Source organism: Halichoeres trimaculatus, unplaced genomic scaffold (assembly GCF_033239565.1).
Source record: "Halichoeres trimaculatus isolate MK-OKI-2021-1 unplaced genomic scaffold, fHalTri1.1 fHalTri1_scaffold_15, whole genome shotgun sequence".
Lineage (NCBI taxonomy): Eukaryota > Metazoa > Chordata > Actinopteri > Labriformes > Labridae > Halichoeres > Halichoeres trimaculatus.
Genome location: NW_027437193.1, coordinates 5904586 through 5923836, shown reverse-complemented (window position 1 = coordinate 5923836; position 19251 = coordinate 5904586). Strand labels below are relative to the sequence as shown.

At 39.8% G+C, this 19251-nt stretch overlaps 1 protein-coding gene across 4 annotated transcripts in view; it reads left to right on the top strand.

Moving 5' to 3' along the window:
- esyt2a (extended synaptotagmin-like protein 2a) overlaps positions 1 to 19251 on the top strand; it is a 53713-nt gene that overhangs the window by 28512 nt on the left and 5950 nt on the right. Inside the window, exons 8-20 of one of the 4 annotated variants that reach the window (XM_074688057.1) lie at positions 3289 to 3344; positions 9302 to 9422; positions 9497 to 9673; positions 9758 to 9840; positions 9925 to 9973; positions 10061 to 10150; positions 10244 to 10339; positions 12059 to 12160; positions 14573 to 14635; positions 17544 to 17618; positions 17717 to 17803; positions 17883 to 18032; positions 18733 to 19160. In XM_074688057.1, the coding sequence (XP_074544158.1) occupies positions 3289 to 3344; positions 9302 to 9422; positions 9497 to 9673; positions 9758 to 9840; positions 9925 to 9973; positions 10061 to 10150; positions 10244 to 10339; positions 12059 to 12160; positions 14573 to 14635; positions 17544 to 17618; positions 17717 to 17803; positions 17883 to 18032; positions 18733 to 19160 (1577 nt within the window). The remainder of the gene's footprint in view (positions 1 to 3288; positions 3345 to 9301; positions 9423 to 9496; positions 9674 to 9757; positions 9841 to 9924; positions 9974 to 10060; positions 10151 to 10243; positions 10340 to 12058; positions 12161 to 14572; positions 14636 to 17543; positions 17619 to 17716; positions 17804 to 17882; positions 18033 to 18732; positions 19161 to 19251) is intronic. The other 3 variants (XM_074688059.1, XM_074688058.1, XM_074688060.1) reach the window with 3 other exon arrangements.

The window sequence follows — 19251 nt, the reverse complement described above, 5'->3', positions numbered from 1 at the left end:
TTAACAGGCTGGCTTTTTTTGCCCGGAAACCAGGCAGCCCCCTCGTTTTAAAGTCATTTCAATGATGTCTCCTGTGTTTGGTTTATTAATTATGTATCTCTAGATTTTATTTTTAGATACTTCTGCATGGCTTGGTTTGAAAACCCTTGTTCCAAAATAATCAATTATTTTATAAACAGCAGAGCAAAGCAGTTAACACAGGAGCATGTTTACTGTTGTGTTGCATCATCTGTTATTTTGACAACGCTCTGCAAACATTCGTGAACCGAGGAGACCAGTTCCTGGAGTTTGGAAAGTGAAATGTTGTCCTGATCTGGAATTCAAGCTCCTTTGCTGTTTTTTTTTGTTTCATGATGCACCAGGTATGTTAGTTTAGCACCTGGACTCTCTGTTCAGTCTCTGTCTCCTGGATTCTGTCTGCTCACAGCAGGTGAAGCTCATCCAATGTGGGGTTGGTGTTTGGTGTTAGCTCTGTTTAGCCATGTCTGGGAATAGCATGATGCTACTTTGCCTTCTGGTATTCTCTCTGTTGCTGGGTTAGCACAGCTAGCTCGTCCAACTTATTGGAGATAGATCTTACGTTCCCAATAACGATGGATGGAAGGACAGGTCCATGTTGTCACTTCTTAGCTTACACCTGAGAACCAGCATGTTGTCCTCACCTCATTCTCCTCACCTTGTGGGGAAACATCAGGCTTTGCACCAGTTAGCGCTGACTTGCTACAGGCTGCTAACAGCTGATATCACATGTAAATAATGCCACCATGGTTACATGTAGGATCTCCAGACAAACACAGGAGCCAAAATTGTAAAAATATCACTGAAGACAAAGCCAGTTTGGTGTCCACGACCAACAAATGATCCACACAAAGTAATGACCCACTCCAAATTCAAAGGGATGACGAAATTACAAGAAACAGACAAAGAAAAGAGAGCTGCCACTTATCACCTCTGCTCATACTGCTGCTACTAAGATCCAGCTGTTTCTGTTCTGACTGCAGCTTTATCCAAGATACTGAGAAGATATCAGGGTGTGTCTGGCATCTGTGCTGGGATTCAGCCTTACCCAATATCACCGCAGTGCATGTTGGGAGATTCCTGCCTGACAAACCCACATAACGCTAAGTTCTTCTTAAAATCTGTCTCCTCTGGTGACACAGTTTGTGAACAGAAGCTTCTCAACTGGGTCAGAAAACCAGGCTACCCCCTCCACTCTGGAGACAATAGTTCTGGGTTACAGAGGTGGATCTTTCTTTGGTAAACTGACTGTGGGCAACTTGTTAGTACCTGCAGACCTGGGTTTCACAATTTCTGCAAACTCTGATTTGTCCAGAAGTTTTTTGCGGCTTGTAATGCCAACAAATATTTGGTGGAGCCCTTAAAGAGGCAGCAGCACCTCCCACATGGATTATATCTTTATACTTATACTGCTCTGTCTGCAGGAAGTTCACAGAAAAGTGGTTCTTTTTCAAAAAGTGAAAAGGGGATCTGTTTTTAAAAAGCTTCCTCACATTTCTGCTTCTGTTGTTTTATTGTCAGGCATTGACGCTAGTTCCTACAGTACGTGCTAATGAAGGGAACAATCAACCTTTTTCTCCTGAAAGGAGAACAGGACATACATTGAAATCCATCACATGACTGCTTATACATTTAATCAGATTAACACAGTTTGGATGTACTTTTCTTTCCTGTGTTGAAACAGCCGTACTGACTTCAATGGGGTCTGTATTGGTCCCCTTCATGTACAAAAAATGAATTCAACATCAAAAACAGAAATCTTATCAAATGTTTTTGTCTTATTTTCAGTAGAAAACGTCTTTTTAGATTTAAAGGTCCCATATTCTGCTCCTTTTCTGCAGTTTAATATGGATCATTGATGTCTTCATGAAATGGTAGTAACATGTTTTGGTCCAAAAAGCCAATAAATCAAGCACAGCAGCATTGTTTCCAGGCTCTCATAGCCCCTCTGTTCAGAACGCTCTGATTTAGGGGGCGCGGCCTTCATATGTAAATGAACCACCGCTGATACCGCCCCGCTCTTCAGTGTCACTGAGAGCGGCGCCACGAGCTCCGAGTGCACAATGTTTAGAAAACAGCGAAGCTAGTTTACCGTAACATTACAGGCTAAAACAACAGGCTAACTGCAGCTAAAGTTAGCATCCTGAAGCTAACACAGAGACAGGGGGGACACTGAGGAAAAGCTCTTACATCTGCTCCACAGCACACAGCATTTAAAATACTCACATTTCCAGGGTCCCAGGTTTGTTGGAGGATGGTTGGTAATGGGCCTGGATTCAGGACCAGTCTATTCACTAGCCCTCTGTTGGACTGTCCAAAGCTGGAAAAGCAGTCGGCCGTGACGTGACTAGCACACATATGCACAGTTTTACTGAGTGTAGCTGGCACATTTCCTTGATAAATGAACTCTAGCCACTTAGTCTTGTCTTCTTCCGAGATGGGAAGCTTGAGCATGGAACAGAGCAGTGATGGCTGCTGTAGCTGCAGCGGGGAGAGGGTTCGGGGGGTATCTGCTCCGGTGGACCAATCAGGTTGGACTTGCTCCTAATTGGTCAAAAAGGGAATCGCTGACGTCGGCAAATCCCCAAAATCCAAACAGCTCGTTTTAGGTCAGGATTTTACATTCACAAGTACTAAGTACAGGTTTTGTCATTAAATATCACATTTTGTGGGCTGGGAGGAAAGCCAAAGACCTACAGATTTCACTTAAAGATATAATAAAGTGATTTTTGCATAATATGGGACCTTTAAGTTGTAAGTCTTAGAAGATAAGAAGCAAATTAAAGAGATAAAAGTGATAGAATGAGTTCACAGTTATAGAAATTGGAAACAGTAAAGAGATTGAAATAAATAAAAGATAAAATAGCATTAAAGGAAAAAAAACAAAGGTAGAATAAATAAAAGCATTTAAATGGATGAAGGATGATCTATAATAGCACATTATTGTATTATATGTAATGTATTTTCCAAACAATATTAGATACATTACCTTATCATGTCCTTCCTGGTCTAATGAGAGCTAACTCAATATGTGCGGCTGTATCGATTATCAGGTCGATTGAGTTCAGAGCAGAGCTCCTGCTGCAGAGGCTCTGCTGAGTCATGACGGCTGTGATCCGTTTTTTATTACATACAGCAAATCAGAGGAGTACGCTCTTTTTTTTTCGAAGGTGACAAGTCTAAAAAGTGAGAGTCTGCTTTTTCTTTATGGGTTCAGAAACTGTTACAGGTTTATTTGAATCTAAATCTTGTGGTTTTTCTGTCTTGCAGTTGTTGGACATTAATTGGACGGGGCTCACAAACATGCTGGACATTCCTGGTGTCAAGTAAGTGACTGCATGCTGTGTCCTACGTAGTTTTAAAGAGAGGCTGATGATCAATGTTTAGTTTCTATGCAAAGTGTTGATGGTAGAAAATAAAGATGGTGTAAGTAAAACAAGGAAGTAAACACAGAGATGGAGAAGAAGGATGATTTTGCATTGAATTGTGGGATGTTTCAGTCCCATAATGGACTGCTGGAAAATTGTTATTGAGTTTGGTTTCATGTCACCAGACTTTAACTGGAGCCTACTTTCGTATGCAAATGTTGGGATCATGCGAAGCCACTGAAGTGACTTTAGAGGGGGAAAATTCAAATGTCACATTTAAATGATGGAGGGCAGTGTCTCGCTGCATTAAACACTTTATATATCTGCTTATGTGACGTCACTGAAAGAAGAAAAGTGATGAGATACCATCTAATTCTTCGAAATCCTGTCAGCTGAAAGAACTACAAATATGCAGAGCTCTCAGTGTTTTCAGAGCGTGTAGCAGCACATCCCTCCGTCTGTGAGTAAATGGAGCTTTGAAGAGTTGTCCCAGTGGACGACAGAGCAGGTCTGTTAGACTCTCAGGCTCTGCTTCTGATACTGAAACCATTACATTAACCCCCAGATCACAGGATGGATTATGACCTTTATTTTCCCCTTTAAGTGTTGATATTTATAGAAATGTGGTTATTAGTAGCAGACCACAGAAATCAGGGGCTCAGTGGATTTGGGACAAACATTCACAGATACAAGCGTAGTACGACCTCAATTCCCAAAGAGTCTGGGATGCTGTGAAAAACTTTGGAACACTCTCTTGTGATGCTGTTTTGCAACAACCAACTGTTGTCAAGTCAGGATGCAGGAAGGCCAGCTCAGCACCTGGACTCTTCTACTTCAGAGCCACGATGCAGTAAAATGTACAGAATGCAGTTTGGTCTTGCTTAAATCTGTGAGGTCTGCCCTGAAAAAGTCGTCGTCTGGATGGCAGTGTATGTTTCTTCTGAACTTGTTTATGATTTTTAGCATTAATGGAGTCTTTACAGATGTGTAAGCTAACCACACCATGAACAATTCTGATCCCCGTACCATTAGGGCACTAGTAACAAGCCAGGTGCTTCCTCTCCTTTTTTAAAAGGAGAGGAAGTGGTTTTCATGATTTCTGAGAAGAATGTCAAATTTTGTGTATTCAGACAAAGCTGGATTGGGTATCGGTGGGAAAGGATTGGTCCAAAAATGTTCGATTAAATAGTCATTTCTGTAAATTCTAAAGCTTTGTTTTAACCAAACTGCTGCTAGAAATTTAAATACTTATAGTTCAGATAAAAATCAACTCCAGTAATTCAAAATGTACTCATTTTTTTGTCTTTTACTCAGAACATTACCAGTCTTTTCCCACAATAGGGCATGCGGGTTATTATTTAACACAAGCCCAGGTATCAGTGTCAGTATCTGTATCTGTACTGGGACATGAGAAGTTGGATCGTTGCATCCCTACCCCAGACAATGGTTTACTGAAGTGTTTTTAAACCCATGCGGTGACTTCCAGTACAGAGTCATGTCTGTTTTTAATACAGTGAGATTCTGTAGATCACGCCCATCCATATTGTTTGGTCCTTTTCCCTGTCATACAGTAATTTTCTAGATTCTCTTTTACTTTAGATGACCACATTTGGTTTCTCTAGAGGGTTTTTTTAATACCCAGAAATGTTGCTAACCTGTCGCAAACTGATAATGGTCGGGGGACGTTCCTTCAGTTGTATTGTTGTCCCCGTCTTAAGTGCTCTGAAACATTTTTCTGATATCAATTTTGATCATAATATCTGTATCAAACTGAGATTAGAGCTGTCACCTCAATGCGTTAATTAGGTTCATTCATTACACTGCAGATTAATGTGTTATAAAAATTAATGCAAAATTAACTCATTGGCTGCCAGCCATTTTCAGAGCATCTTGAATGATCTTTCAAGACCTAAATAATATTGTTTTCTATGATCATGTAAACACCAAAACTACCTAAGAAGAGTGGACTCTCATCTTTATGTCTCTCTTCCTGATTTTGATCAAAAAACAGACAAAATGTACTTAATTTGATCGCGTTCACCTCAGGTGCTCCATCCCTTGATCCTCTTCATGATCTTCGTCCTCTTTTCTCACGATGGCGCCGCTCTTTCTCTCTGAACTACGGCGACACATTCTCAGTTGGAGCATAAGCTGCCTGAACATTTCTGACCTGCAGCGTCTCACTATGTCTCTGTCATCTCACAAGTTCTCCTCATATCCATGCTGAGCTCTCAGCCAAAGAGCGCACCACTCTCACCCACAGTAGTTTACGAATGACAAGCTTCGCCTGACCCCGGCTCTATTGATGTCATCAGCAATTTTTTGGACAAGACGCCCTGAGGTTTTAGTCAATCACCAATAAAAATGTGGATTTACAAATCTTCTCTTCTTCGTGCATTCATTTTATTAGCCATACACTACAATTTTGTAACATCCTAGGATTCAAATTCTTTATTTGGGTAGGTATGATATGAAAATGCGATTAATTGGATTAATTAATTACAAATTCTCTAATTAATTACATTAATTTTTTTAATCGCCTGAAAATATATTTTCAGTTTAACATGGGGTTACATGGGGTGCCATTTGCATCCCATGTTTGGAATCTATAATCCTTGGCATGATGGTCGCTGGTTTGACTCCTGGCCTTGACTGTTTGCTGCATGTCTTTCCACCCATCTCTACTCCCCGTGTTTCTTATTTGTCTTCAATCCTCCTGTCCAGTGAAGGTGAAACTGACCCAAAAATAAAGCTTTTGGGAAAAAAAATGGATGTGAAAACCATGAAATCTTCTGAAAGCAGCCCTCCTTGTGCTGCAGTGATAAACAGCTAGCTATAACAAAAACTGACTCTACAACTTGTATTTTTAAAGGTCACAGGTTGGCAGAAAAGCACAGAAGCTCAGCTTCTACGTGCATCACTCCTGTGAAGGTGTCTGTAGCGCTCTGTTATCTGTGATGTTACTCCTCTGTTTCCTGCTGGTTTGTTCTCAGCTGAGAAACTCTGCGGTTACCAAAAAACAGACTCCGCCCTGTGAAATGCAGCTTTCCTCGTCTGACAAGTTTGTAGGAAAACACCACTTAGTGTGTGTGTGAGTGTGTGTGTGTATGTGTGTCTGCTGTTTGGACCTGCCCTCGCCTCACCCTGCTCTCTTCCTGTGTGTCGGAGTGACGCTGCTCAGTGTTTCCTCTGATGATTTGGCCTGAGAAGAACCTAAAACTCATCCTCTCTGTGTGCAACATCTGAGGTTCTCAGTTTGATGATCGTGTTTTTAAGGAGAGGTCAAACAGACGTGTACGTTTACGTGTGACATTCTGCTCTAAAACTGACCCAGGATCGGCTCTTTGAGGGGGAATTTTTACCACATGGAAGCTTTGCTCCTGTGTTTTAAAGCAGGTCACTAGTGCCCTCTAGAGGCGACAAGGCCAAACATCAACAGAGTTTCTTCATTCATTTATCCATGCTATATTTATATTAAAATGACAGATAAATGAACAAGATTCTGTTTAAAAATAGTCATCAAATCAGTTTTAAATTGTTGAGCATTGTTAGGTAGGGACATTTGGGGATCTTGTTTCCCAGAATAGCCAATCTGAAAGGGTCAGTTTCCCGAAACCATACCAAACACAGTTCTAAGATTTTATTTGTCAGAATGTGCTGTCAAAATGTAAGATTTGAGCTTCAGTAAAGCAGATAATAAAATATCATTATATCTGATTTTGTATTATTTTTTCCCAACAGCAATGTCAGAATTAATCTAAATGATGGAGCTCTCTTAGAGCTTGTGAAACTTTGCAGGCTCCGTTATCTCTCTGATGGTTCCTGTTCACTTTACTATCAGCTGGTCGTGAGTTAAAGCAAATCGAGGAAGTTGAGCTAACAGGATGGGTGTTGCTGATGAAAATGAGGCTGCAGATCTTGAACTACATCTGTTTTTCTGTGATAGTTTTGTGAAAGTAAAGATCGACTCATAAGGCTCTGACCCGACTTCACCCAGGCCAGTTTCAGCTAAATTCCCCCAGAATTTTTTTTGGTCCATCTCCGCTCCAGCACATTACCATTACTGGCTGGGAACTTAAAAGCTGTTACTTTTCTTTTTATATACTTATGTTTTATTTGCTTTTTATGAGGTTACAACAAAAGAACCTGTCGTTCAACAACTTTGGTGTCAGTTAACAAAATATCATACAGCCTCCTCGTAGATAGTCCAATCTCCTCAGTCTTTCAGGTGGGTTTTAAAGTCCATCCACTTCTTTCATTTTCTTTGACAGTTAGATAGGGGTGCACTGATCATAATTTTCTGGCCAATCACCGATCTTTAAAAAGCCTGACCTGCCGATACCGTTTTGGGCCGATACCAATTTTTACTTTTTATTTTTTTATAATTGACAGCATATAACTTCAATGTTCCAGTCTTATTAATTGAAATGATTGAACAATACCTTCGAAACAATGAAATCTTTATGTTTTATCTTAAACAACCAATAAAGTGTCCTGAGTTTTAGGTCTCAGAGCAAAAAGCAGCAAAGGCTGGCTGTCAGACCTTTCTGGACGTAGATATGTGCGGATCGGTGCATGTCTACAATGTCCACAATGTCCAACCAGTGTTTCAGGTTGGACATTGTATTCTTCTTGTAATGGCTTTCTTAGATGCCACAAGTAATATTCTAACCAGGTATTTGTCTTTGTTTTGAATATTTTCCTGTGTTAAGTTTTCCAGATACAGCACTTCACATGTCTTAGGAATGTCAAAGCCCAAGATTGCTTTCATTTCTTTCCACACTTCAACCCAGTACTTGTCCATTTTTACACACTGCCAAAACACACGAGCCTGGTCCACATCATGCTCCAGCGAGGTTGTGGGACAAGTGAGGATTTTCCTTTGATTTTTGGGGTGATGATCGTAATCGTATTATATTTCCCCAGCCATATTCCCTCCATGTTCTAGAGCTTGATGTTTTACTTTGTGTCTTACACGTTATGCCACTCTTCTTTGGTTATTTGTCTCTTTAGTTCTTTTTCCAACTTATCTCTAATGTAGGGAGATGAAGTTGTTGTATTTCTTACCATGTTTTGGTACAGTGCTGAAACTACTCTCCTGACTGTGCCTCTATATGCATTGCATAATGTTGTAATCAATACATTTAATTCACATGTGAAATCAGACTTTATCTCTTTAGTAAAAAAAAAAAACTGATTTGTTGATACATGTAAAAATCTTTGTTCTCTAAATTGAAAACTGGTACTTTTCAAACTGAGGTTTAATCCTGTAAGATTCATGTCACTGTCAGGGGGCAAAAAGTGGAACCAAAATGCAAGTACCTTGTTGAATCATTGAGTTTCAGAAGCCAGCTGTGAATACGATCAGGCTCATATACTGACTCTGTGTCTGAATTTGGCTCACCCTGCTTGTTTGTTTTCTGCATCAGCACCAGCTCACTTTACATTATCACTTACATAATCAGGAAGAAGTGCAGAAATGAAGCATGGCTGTTGATACATTCTCCACCTGTCACCAATCAACCAGCTGTTTAAGGATGTATCACAAAGGTTAGCGGAGTGTTCATACCGCGCTGCCATTAGCGTATCAGGTCACCGCGTCATGCAGTGTAAACACCAGCTGAGTCTGTAGACAGTCTGAGTTTACTGTCGCAGGTTGTTTCCTGTTCAGATCAGCGCCCGCCTGTCAGCCCGTCCATCATCTCATGAATCTCATGTATAAATAGAAACTGCAACCTGAGAGGACTGTGCCACGTGTGTGTGTATTTGTGTTTGTTTATATGTGACAGGCTTGTTGCTGCACAAGTTGGACAAGTGTAAGACCAGCTTCCAGCTTGTTGGGCTTTTAACTTGTCATATATGCACCATTTTAATTCTGTGTTCGTCATTTCTTTCCCTCCTTCTCTTTCTTTCAGTGGTTTGTGCGACAACATCATCCAGGACATCATCTACAGCTTCGTAGTCTTACCAAACCGCATCACCATCCCTCTGGTTGGAGAGGCTCAGCTGGCCCAGCTACGCTTCCCAATGCCGAAGGTGAACAGAGAGACCATAAGCACAGTTTCTTTTGGATTGAGAAGTCCTTGAAATAACTGTCTGTCTTTCTTTAGGGCGTCCTGAGGATCCACTTCATCGAGGCCCAGGACCTCTTGGGTAAAGACAAGTTCCTCGGAGGGCTGATCAAAGGAAAGTCAGATCCTTATGGGGTGATCCAGATCGGGACCCAGCTCTTCCAGAGCAAAGTCATCCACGAGACGGTCCACCCCAAGTGGAACGAAGTGTATGAGGTGAGAGACGCTGTCTGACTCGCTACCCACTGTCAGTGTGTGGAGATGTGTAGATGTTTTAATGAAGTGTTTGTTCATTTCCAGGCCTTGGTGTACGATCACTCGACTCATAACGTTGAGATCGAGCTGTTTGATGAAGACACAGATAAAGACGACTTCCTGGGAAAGTAAGTTTCCTGTTAAAGGAGTTCAGACGAGAGCAGCCTGGTTCAAAAACGCTCTGTGAAAGTTTAATGATGTTTGTTTTTCAGTCTGATGATCGACATGGCCGAGCTGGAGAAGGAACAGAAGGTGGACGAGGTAAACTGCTTCACGTTTGTTCATAACAGGAAATATGTCTCCTTTTTTTGTTATATCTACCTTAAAATGTGATATCTTTGTCCTCAGTGGTTTGATTTGGAAGATGTGGCCACAGGAAAGCTTCACCTCAAACTGGAGTGGTTATCTCTGCTGCCCACACCTGAGAAGCTTGACCAGGTACAGAAACAGCCTCAGACACATTATTCAAAGATATCCCCTGCTGCTTTAACAGGATTTAAATTTTATTGAATTGTGTTTTTGACCTTAAAGGCTCTGATGACCATCAAAGCCGACCGCGGTCACGCCAACGACGGCCTGTCGTCTGCGCTGCTTGTCGTCTTCCTGGATTCAGCAAGAAACCTGCCGGTAAGTCAGTCTCCAAAAACAGCTAAAACGATGATTTCTGCCTTTATCTTCAACAATAACCTCTATACACTGACAAGTATGACACTTAAGTGAATAGAAAAATGATCTTATGATGCTCCTGGTAAGAAAAGCAGCTCTCCTCAAACATTTAATTCTTCATCTGTCTAAAAACCGCCAAGGATATTGTTGTGCCTCTGTGTGTTTTTAGTTATTTTCATGTTGATAAATGTGTGTGTTTTATTAAAATGTTTTCTTTAACTCAAATTTTTACATCTAGGTTGGACAAATCTGCACTTTTGGTGCAGAACAGATTGAAGTTTTTGCTAATTTGAGTTTAAAAAAAGGATAAATCAGGAACCTGTTTGACTGGGACAGTTTAGATTCTACATACAGATGTTGGTGTCGCCATCTCAGAGGTATTGTGCAAATATTGAGCTTTAACAATAATATTTCAAATATTTAACCTTATAAAGTTAAAGGTAGAGCCATAGTTTGGAGTACTTTATGTTTTAATTGGGGACTTGTAGCTTTTGACTTCTGGCGTAAAAGACTCTTTGTATTTGACAGCATTTCTCACCGGTGTTGTCCTTTTATCACTGCAGGAAGTTAATTATCTGTGTCACTGCACAGTTTTTACACTTTCATCCGAACTGAGAGTTAGCCTCAGCCTTCCCTCTGCCTCCTTTTCAAAACTTCTACCTCCTCTTCAGCCCTTCTTTTGTTAAAGCCAGTGTAAAGATGAAAACTAATAAGATATTAGGTGTTTTGACAAAACTAAACTACCAATGCAGGTCTTTACTGGTGTTAAATTTTCAGAGCAGGAAATTTAATGAGTAGATTTTTGCAGTTTAGTCTCTGTTTTTATGGATTTCTTTCTCATCCTTGTTAAAAATACTGTCTGCAGCTTTAAATCAAGAAAACCATTTTCTCGTTCAAAGGCAGTGTCTGCAGGATTATCATAAAAAATGAAATGTCAACTTTTACAGGAATAATCCTGCTTAATTGTCACTCCCGGGCCTCCATACATGTGTGTCGGTGTCAGTCTGCCTTGAACCCTCTCCTCAGCCTGTATATTTATGTTTTAGTTGTTTTGGGGCATTTCTGAGGGAAGAGCAAGGGCAGTTATATCAGCCAATCAAAGCACTCTCAGTACGTGAGTGACTTTTGGGGTTGATTAGCGAGTGGGAGAAGCTATCCTGAGCGGCTACGGTAGTGGATGTAGCATGGAGAAAGAAAAATAAAACCAAAGTGTAATGAAAAGGCCAACACTTAGAGCTTTTTTCTTAACGAAGGTGAAGCTTGACTCAACTTTCACTCACTTTTGGGAACTTGGAGAGCAGCACAGGGCGAAGAGTGGTGCAAGTTAGCTTTCTGTGTCAAATGTGGTTTGCTTGTGCTAACATGCTAAGTCAGGTGCACGGCTCTCGAGTCTCCCCCACGTAGAAACACGATGTGACAGGTAGTTGTAGGGCTAGTGAGTGGGTTCACGTAGTCATGGTTGCAGGCTGTGGGTGTGTGCTGCCGCTGGCACTGAGCCAAGGAGGAGGAGCCCAGTTTGAGTTTACTAGCAAGTAACGGAAATTCCTGCAGACCCTTCCTTTAAAGAGCGGTTAATTGGAAATGTATGTCATAGGTTGAAGTGTAGGCCTCACCTTCCTCTTTTCAGCCTCCTCTTCTTCTCTATCTCTCCTTTCTCCTCCTCTTCCTCCCCCTCTGAAGAGCGTCTTCGAGGGGAACTTGGGCTCTGGATACTTAAAAGAGAGGCGGGCGGCGGGCCTCGTGTTTTGCGAGAACACGGCCTCTCTCTATAGGACCTTATTTGTGAGTGCGCTCGCTGTTTTTCTGCATCCTAGCGTGGTCTGACCTAAACCCAGGTGTAATTAGAGGTTGAGTTTGGTTTTATAGGAAGCAAAGGTTTGAGCTGTTTGACTGTCGAGCATGAATCCCTACTACTGCATGAGTTGAACTCATCAATGTGTTATTTATGATTTATATTTGTAGCTTTTGACTGATCGCAAAGCTGAGGATTTAAAAGAAACCAAAACAACATCGTTGAAGGTTTTAGTTTCACAGCGATCAAAAGCATCCTTCCATTTCTGTTACTTACACTCATGTCGAAGATATTCTTCTTAACTTAACCTATCTTACCAAAATGGATTGTACCATAACTGCCATAAAGGATGAGATAATGTGTAATCTATCATATGGTGTAGTTTGATTTTGTAGTAGCCTTAAAAAAGCTGTTGCTTATTAGAAGATGGTGTTGTTACACTGTTTTGTCATTTGAAGAGGAAGGAGTGCATTTTGATCTTTGAACAGACAGTTCAGAGCAGGCAGGGTGAATTCTCTGTGGATTGCTTTTCCTCCATCTTTCCATTTTTTAACCCTCATCATGTGTGTAAACAGGTCATCTGCCTCCCTTATGGCGATCCATCCAGACTCAGCCACCAGAGGGCAGCTCATGGTTAACCCTCCATGAAACACTGGAGACAGTGGAACTTTATAGAAAACATGAGCCTAATAACCCAGAGCATGTTTCTTTAAAAGCATTTCTTACTTTTGTGTCTTGTCCTTGAGGAGTAACTTAAATGCCATAGGTTTCAACCTTGCTTTTCATGGTATGGCTGTATTTCTATAAACAGTGTTACGCCCCTTTACTTGGTTTGAGAAATGTTTGATACTTATCAAACTGTTTTGGAAATGGGGCCAATGATTTTTAGAAAAAGGACATTAGTACACAAAGTTTTAACAAATGTCAAACCTGAATAAGCATTATATGAACACAAAAAGAGGAAAGTATCCAGCACAAAATGCCTTATATAAAACCAAAATGTTGCGTTGATCGTCTATTCTAAGATTCAAGCTCAGGGTACCAGTGTCATGTGTCTTTGGAGCTTTGCTGAGTTAAAAACTCAGCTAAGCAGGAATTTAGACCTTTCTGTGTTGAACTGCAGTTCCTCAAATGTCCACTAGAGGCTGGCCCCAAAAGTGAATCAATCCCCTTTAAAGCCTATGCTAAAATGTCAGTTTTGTCAGCAGAGTTAAAACATGTTTTCAGCCTAGTACAGATAGTTTAGGGGGTCTATAGCTTAATTATAAATTTGCAAAACATGTACATAGGATTTATTTTTTTGAACTCCTCGGTTTTTATGAAATTAAGGCAAATTATTCATAAATTTGCGTAATTGAGGCCATGGTTGAGACCTTTCTGAGTTGAAAAATATTGTGGGAATGCAAAAAAACTTCAGTTCCTCAAATGTCCACTAGAGACTGGCCCCAAAAGTGAATCGATCCCCATTAGAGCCTATGCTGAAAAGTCAATTTTGACAGCAGAGTTAAAACATGTTTACAGCCTGGTACATCAGATAATTTAAAGGGTCTAGCTTAATTATAAATTTGCAAAACCTGTACAGAGGATTCACTTTTAGAACTCCTCGGATTTTATGACATCAAGGCAAATTATTCATAAGTTTGCGGAATTGAGGCTATGGTTGAGTTGACTGACAGGATATGGTTGCAGCTGTTTCTCATGTCTTAGAATATCTCTTGGTTAGCTGAAAGTAACATTTCCAATATGGCGACTCTTTGAGTTTAAAGGCGTCTTTTCAGAAACCAAAGAGCGATATCGCCAAAGATTAGGCCCGTGTTTCATACAGGCTTTGGTTTAACCTCCATTCCAGTGTGTTGTTTTAAACGAGGTTCATTTGATAAAGATGGACTGAATATAAACATATAAATGTCTCACTGCAGCATAAAACCATCTCAGCTGTCTCTCACAGATTGATTCTTAACTCTTATCTTCATTCATCTCCATTTTTATCAGTGACCTCCATCCTAATCAATGCTGTTTTATTCCGACCAGAGTCCAAACAATACTGACCCCCTGTGGTTGGCCTGTGGCAGATATTGGCAGCAGACATCCTTAATTTTTTGTTTTGATAAAAAAAAATCCCAATGTTTAGTGTCAGTATCTGCCTCCAGTTTTGTTTGGACTCTAGTTTTTCCTCATGTCCAGGTTTTAATCAGGGAATGACATTAACCATGTGATCATCCATATTGTCTCTCTGTCCCTCTCATCGTGTCTCATCGTCTGGTGCTGGTGTGTTTCCTCGTCTTCCTCCCTGCATGCCCCTCTCTTCCCTAATAACCTGCTGGTGTGTGTGTGTTTGTGTTTGTGTGTGTGTTTGTGTGTGGTTTGCTCTCTCCTGCCTTGTCCCTGGGGGAAAATCAAAGCGCAATCCGTTAGAGTTCAACCAGGCGGGGCTGAAGAAGGCCTCGCTCAGTAAGGCCATCAAGGTAACGACACGGTAACGAAGCACACAAACGTACCGCTCAGACACCGAGGAGGGATTATTTCAGAGGAACTACAACTCATTTAATCAGGCTCAAACCCCGAACTGTGTGGCCAAAAGTTTCTGGACACACATGGTTTTGGATTCTTTATTACTTCCTGATGCTGCAATATCAAAACTTTAGAGAAGGGATACTCGATATCCAAAATGACTCACTCCTGATGGTTACCAATAAGATTAATTACCTGTTTTTTTTAAACTTTCATGATTTTAATTTGAAATAAAGGCAAGTTAATTTCCTTATTTGTTCTTTTGTTAGTTTTTGGTTTTCTCTGCTAAACAGCTGCTTCATATTTTTTCATACATCTCCAAAGCAATGATTCAGAATCGCCTTTATTCCCCAAGTTTCTCAAGAATATGAGAAATTGTCTCTAGTTTACCACACTCTCTCTGTACAGTTATTGTTTATACACACAAAATATATATATATAAAAAAAAAGCACTTTAGTTGTAAGATATAAATTAATAATAATAATAATAATAATAATAATAATAATAATAATAATTCTCATTATTATTATTATTATTATTATTATTATTATTATTATTATTGTTATTATTACGATTATTATTATTAATGATTATTAATTATAATAATAATGATGATAATAATAATGTTATTATTATTATTATTATTATTATTAATTTTATTATTTACCATTATTATTGTTTTTATTTATTTATTTATTTATTTATTCAACTCTTAATACTATTACTACTAATAATAATAATGATAATAGTAATAGTAATTATAAAGAACCTTGTACAGAGAAGGCTAAAAAATATACACACATTTAAATTAAAATAAAATTAAAAGTTAAAATAGCGCACTGAAAGAATGTAAATGAACTGAGCAATTTGCAAAAGAAAAAATGAAACATGTATTCTTGTAGTCTTGAGATGCTTGGGGAATAAAGGCGTTATTGATTCTGATACTAATTCAATGTCAACTTTTTAGAAGACTTAAAGATTAGTCGTGTTAAAAATTAAAGACTTTTTTCTACTCTCTGAATGATTGTGGCACATGTTTTGCAATAATCTCTTAAACAATTGAATGAATCCACGCTGAGATGGCATACTGCCCCAGAATGTGTATGCTTTCAATACGAGAGCAAAAAAAACTTCTATCATGGTTTCATGCCAGAATTGGAAAAACAAATTAGCTTATAATTTATAGGATTGGTAAACATCATGCACCTCTACTTTAAACACACAGTGCAAGCCTTAAAGTGTTAACAATATAAAAATAAGCTGCAGAATTTAAGGTGTCCTTTCCTGGGACTGAAGCCCCAAGACCTAATGAAAAAACAATCCCAAACACCTGAAGGTGTCCAAATACTTTTGGCCACACACTGCATCCTGTAATTTCAGGTGAGCACACAGTTTAAAATGCTCTCATAGTGCAAAATATCTGTTATTAAGAGTTAATCTACTTTTTATTGCTCATTTTGCTATTAAAACGACGCAACTGAAACAGTGATCATAAACAACAATTCATACATTGTACATCTTTTAGGTCACAAATCTGGTTCAACAAAGTGTTAAAGAAAGAGGCTTTGAAATAAAAATGTTACATGTATAACTGTTTTCTTTATTATGGTGTTATTGGGGAAATATAATATAAGGGAATTACATCTTAAGAATTTGAATATTTTTTGAGTTTGGGAGAGAACATTTTTTAGATTTTTAAACACTAAAGTTTTTATGAATATACCCATTAAGCTCTCTAAGGGGTGTGTCCACCAGGGGGTGCTGTTACTACATTAGTGACTGACTCCAGAGTGGTATAATTCAGTAACTAAACCGTCCTAACTCACTGACTGTTGCTGTGAATCATTAACAAACTGCACTAATCATGTTTGTGACTAAAGCTGTGTCTAACAATGTGTGTTTTAATTAACAACATTGTTACACCTTCACACCTTTAACCTCTGATTCTCAATCTTTGAAGTGATCTTCTCTTTTAATCCAATCTGGTGTGTTGTTCAGACTCCATGTTGTTCAGACTTCATGTTGTTTCACGTTCAGATGATCACATTTTTCCCCTGAGGGCTGAAATGTGACGACGAGAAGCATCGAGTAGTTTATCTCACGTCCTGTTGTGATTCTGTCGGAGCAACAAATGTGAACTTTGAGTGCTATAAACACACAAACATGCTGATCCAACCATGTTTTAACAGATGTTTGATATAGTGTAGTTTTTTAGTGACTAATTATTGCATGTTTATTTTAATAACTCATAAACACAGTGGTAACAGTAGCAGTTTAGTCTGTTTATTTTGGAGTTGTGACTTTTTTCACAGAATTCTGACTCAATCTCTAAACTTTTTGACTATAAGAAAGGGACTAAGTTTAGGGAAAAAAGGCAGAATTCTCAGGAAAAAATGTTGAAATCTAACTTTAAATTCAGAATAAAATGGAAAAAATCATGACGTTAAACTCAGAACTTCTGATTTTAACTCAGACATCTTAAAATTTTAAGGAAAATCTCAACATTTCTGATTAGTCTTTGAGTCGTCTGGGGAAAAAACTGAATCCTGAGATTAAAGTTAAAGCCCTGAAGATATTTAACAAATATAGAAAATAGACTTTCCTTTGTAACATGAATTTTTAGGTTAAATTCAGATGCAAAACAAATCTTCGCTGGCCCTTTTTGCTTTAATGGCAGTGAGTTTTTGGGCTGCATTTAAAGAAAAATACTTAAGATTTTGAGAATTAAATAAAAATTTAACTGTTGAAATATAAAGATTTTGGAGAACAAAATCGTAGTAGCCTTAGAAACCAGGAGTAACATTAGCAGAGGATAAAGACTGCCTCTTTTTCGTGTGTAACCTGATTTCCTTCTTCTGCAGTCGGGTAAAAAAGTGACCAGTGACCCCAGTCCGTTTGTCCAGTTCACTGTGGGACACAAGTCCTTCGAGAGCAAGGTGAGACTCTAAAACCCTGGAATCCCTTGTTTACTTTGATCCTCATCAGCCAAAACTTTACAACAAAACTTCTCCTTCTCTCCTCTGCCGACGTTCAGACCAGATATAAAACCAACGAGCCGGTGTGGGAGGAAGCCTTCACCTTCCTCATCCACAACCCTAAGAGCCAGGAGCTGGAGGTCGAGGTACGGAGGCGTCATGTGTGTGATTTTTTTCCTCTTCTGTTATAAAAAGACAGATAGGTGATGTGAGTTCATCTTTCAGGTGAAGGATGAGAAACACGAGTGTTCGTTGGGGACGTTAACGCTGCCTCTGACGCGCCTGCTGGAGGCCGAGGAGATGACGCTGAACCAGCGCTTCTTCCTCAAGAACTCCGGACCGGGCTGCACTCTTAAGATGAAGATGGCTCTGCGGGTAAGAAGACCACCTGCCTTTTATTTCTGTATCATAAAAATTATAATGTTGGATAAATGCCTTTTTTATATTTCGCTGCACTGGAGCGCCACAGGAAGGAGAGATAAATATTTAACGCAGAACAGATGTGACAATCCTCCGGGTTTCCTCCTGGAAAGTGGTTATATATAATGTATAATGCAGATTTCTTGAGGAATACCATTAAGTCAGTTGGTTATAACACATTGGAGGTCTGAGGGCTGTTTTTTTTTAGTTATTTTTTGTTCATTTCTATAGTTCTACAGTTTCATTTAGCAGACACTTTTGTCCAAAGCGACGTACAACACAAGCAAGAATTTAGACAAATCAATAAGAGCTCAGTCTTAGACCTTCTGACTCTTTCTACCTCTGAGGACAAAGAGGGGAAGGCTCAGATTAAGGGTCTAAGTGTTCCCTGAACAGATGAGTCTTCAGACATCTCTTAAAGTAGAAAGGGACTCTGTGGATTGTATAGAGTTAGGTTACTCATTCTACCATTTGGGAACAACAGAGGAGAAGAGTCTGGCTAGTGATTTGGAGCTGCGCTGGGCTGGAAGCAACAGGCAAAAACTCATTTTCATCAAAAATTGATTTAAGCTATTATTTTAATAGGGTGACGACATGTTAAAATGAGCATGTGGAGACTTTTTACGATACAAAATGATTCTTTCTGTTGTTCCAGGTGTTGTGTCTGGACAAAAGCGCATCCTCGCCTTCAGACTCCACCCCATCCTCCGTGCAAGTCCGAAAGGGAAACTCGTCTAACTCCACCCCTCGACCCTCCATCTCCTCTGACTCCCAAAAACCACCTTCCTCTGCCTCTGAAATCCCCCGCTCCGCCTCCGTGTCGGCTCAGGATATGCTGAACCGGCAAAGAGAGGCAAATGACCCTTACAGGTCTTCAGGAAGCACAGACTTCGGCCTGGGAGGAGGAGGAGCAGGAGGAGGTCAGGGTCTGGCTGAGACCGGGAGGAGCTCCTCCAACCTGGCCATCTCTGGTTCACAGCAGTACCTGGCTGGAGGGAAAGAGCCAACGCCCAGCATTGCTTCTGATATCTCCAACCCGTACGCTGCGCAGGAGCTGCAGCTGAGACTCCAGCAGCTTCAGAAGTAACTCAGTCTTATATCAGTCATCAAAGACATAATAGAGCTACACATCTGCACGGAAACCTCACATTTACTTCCTTCGCTCTTTGTCTCT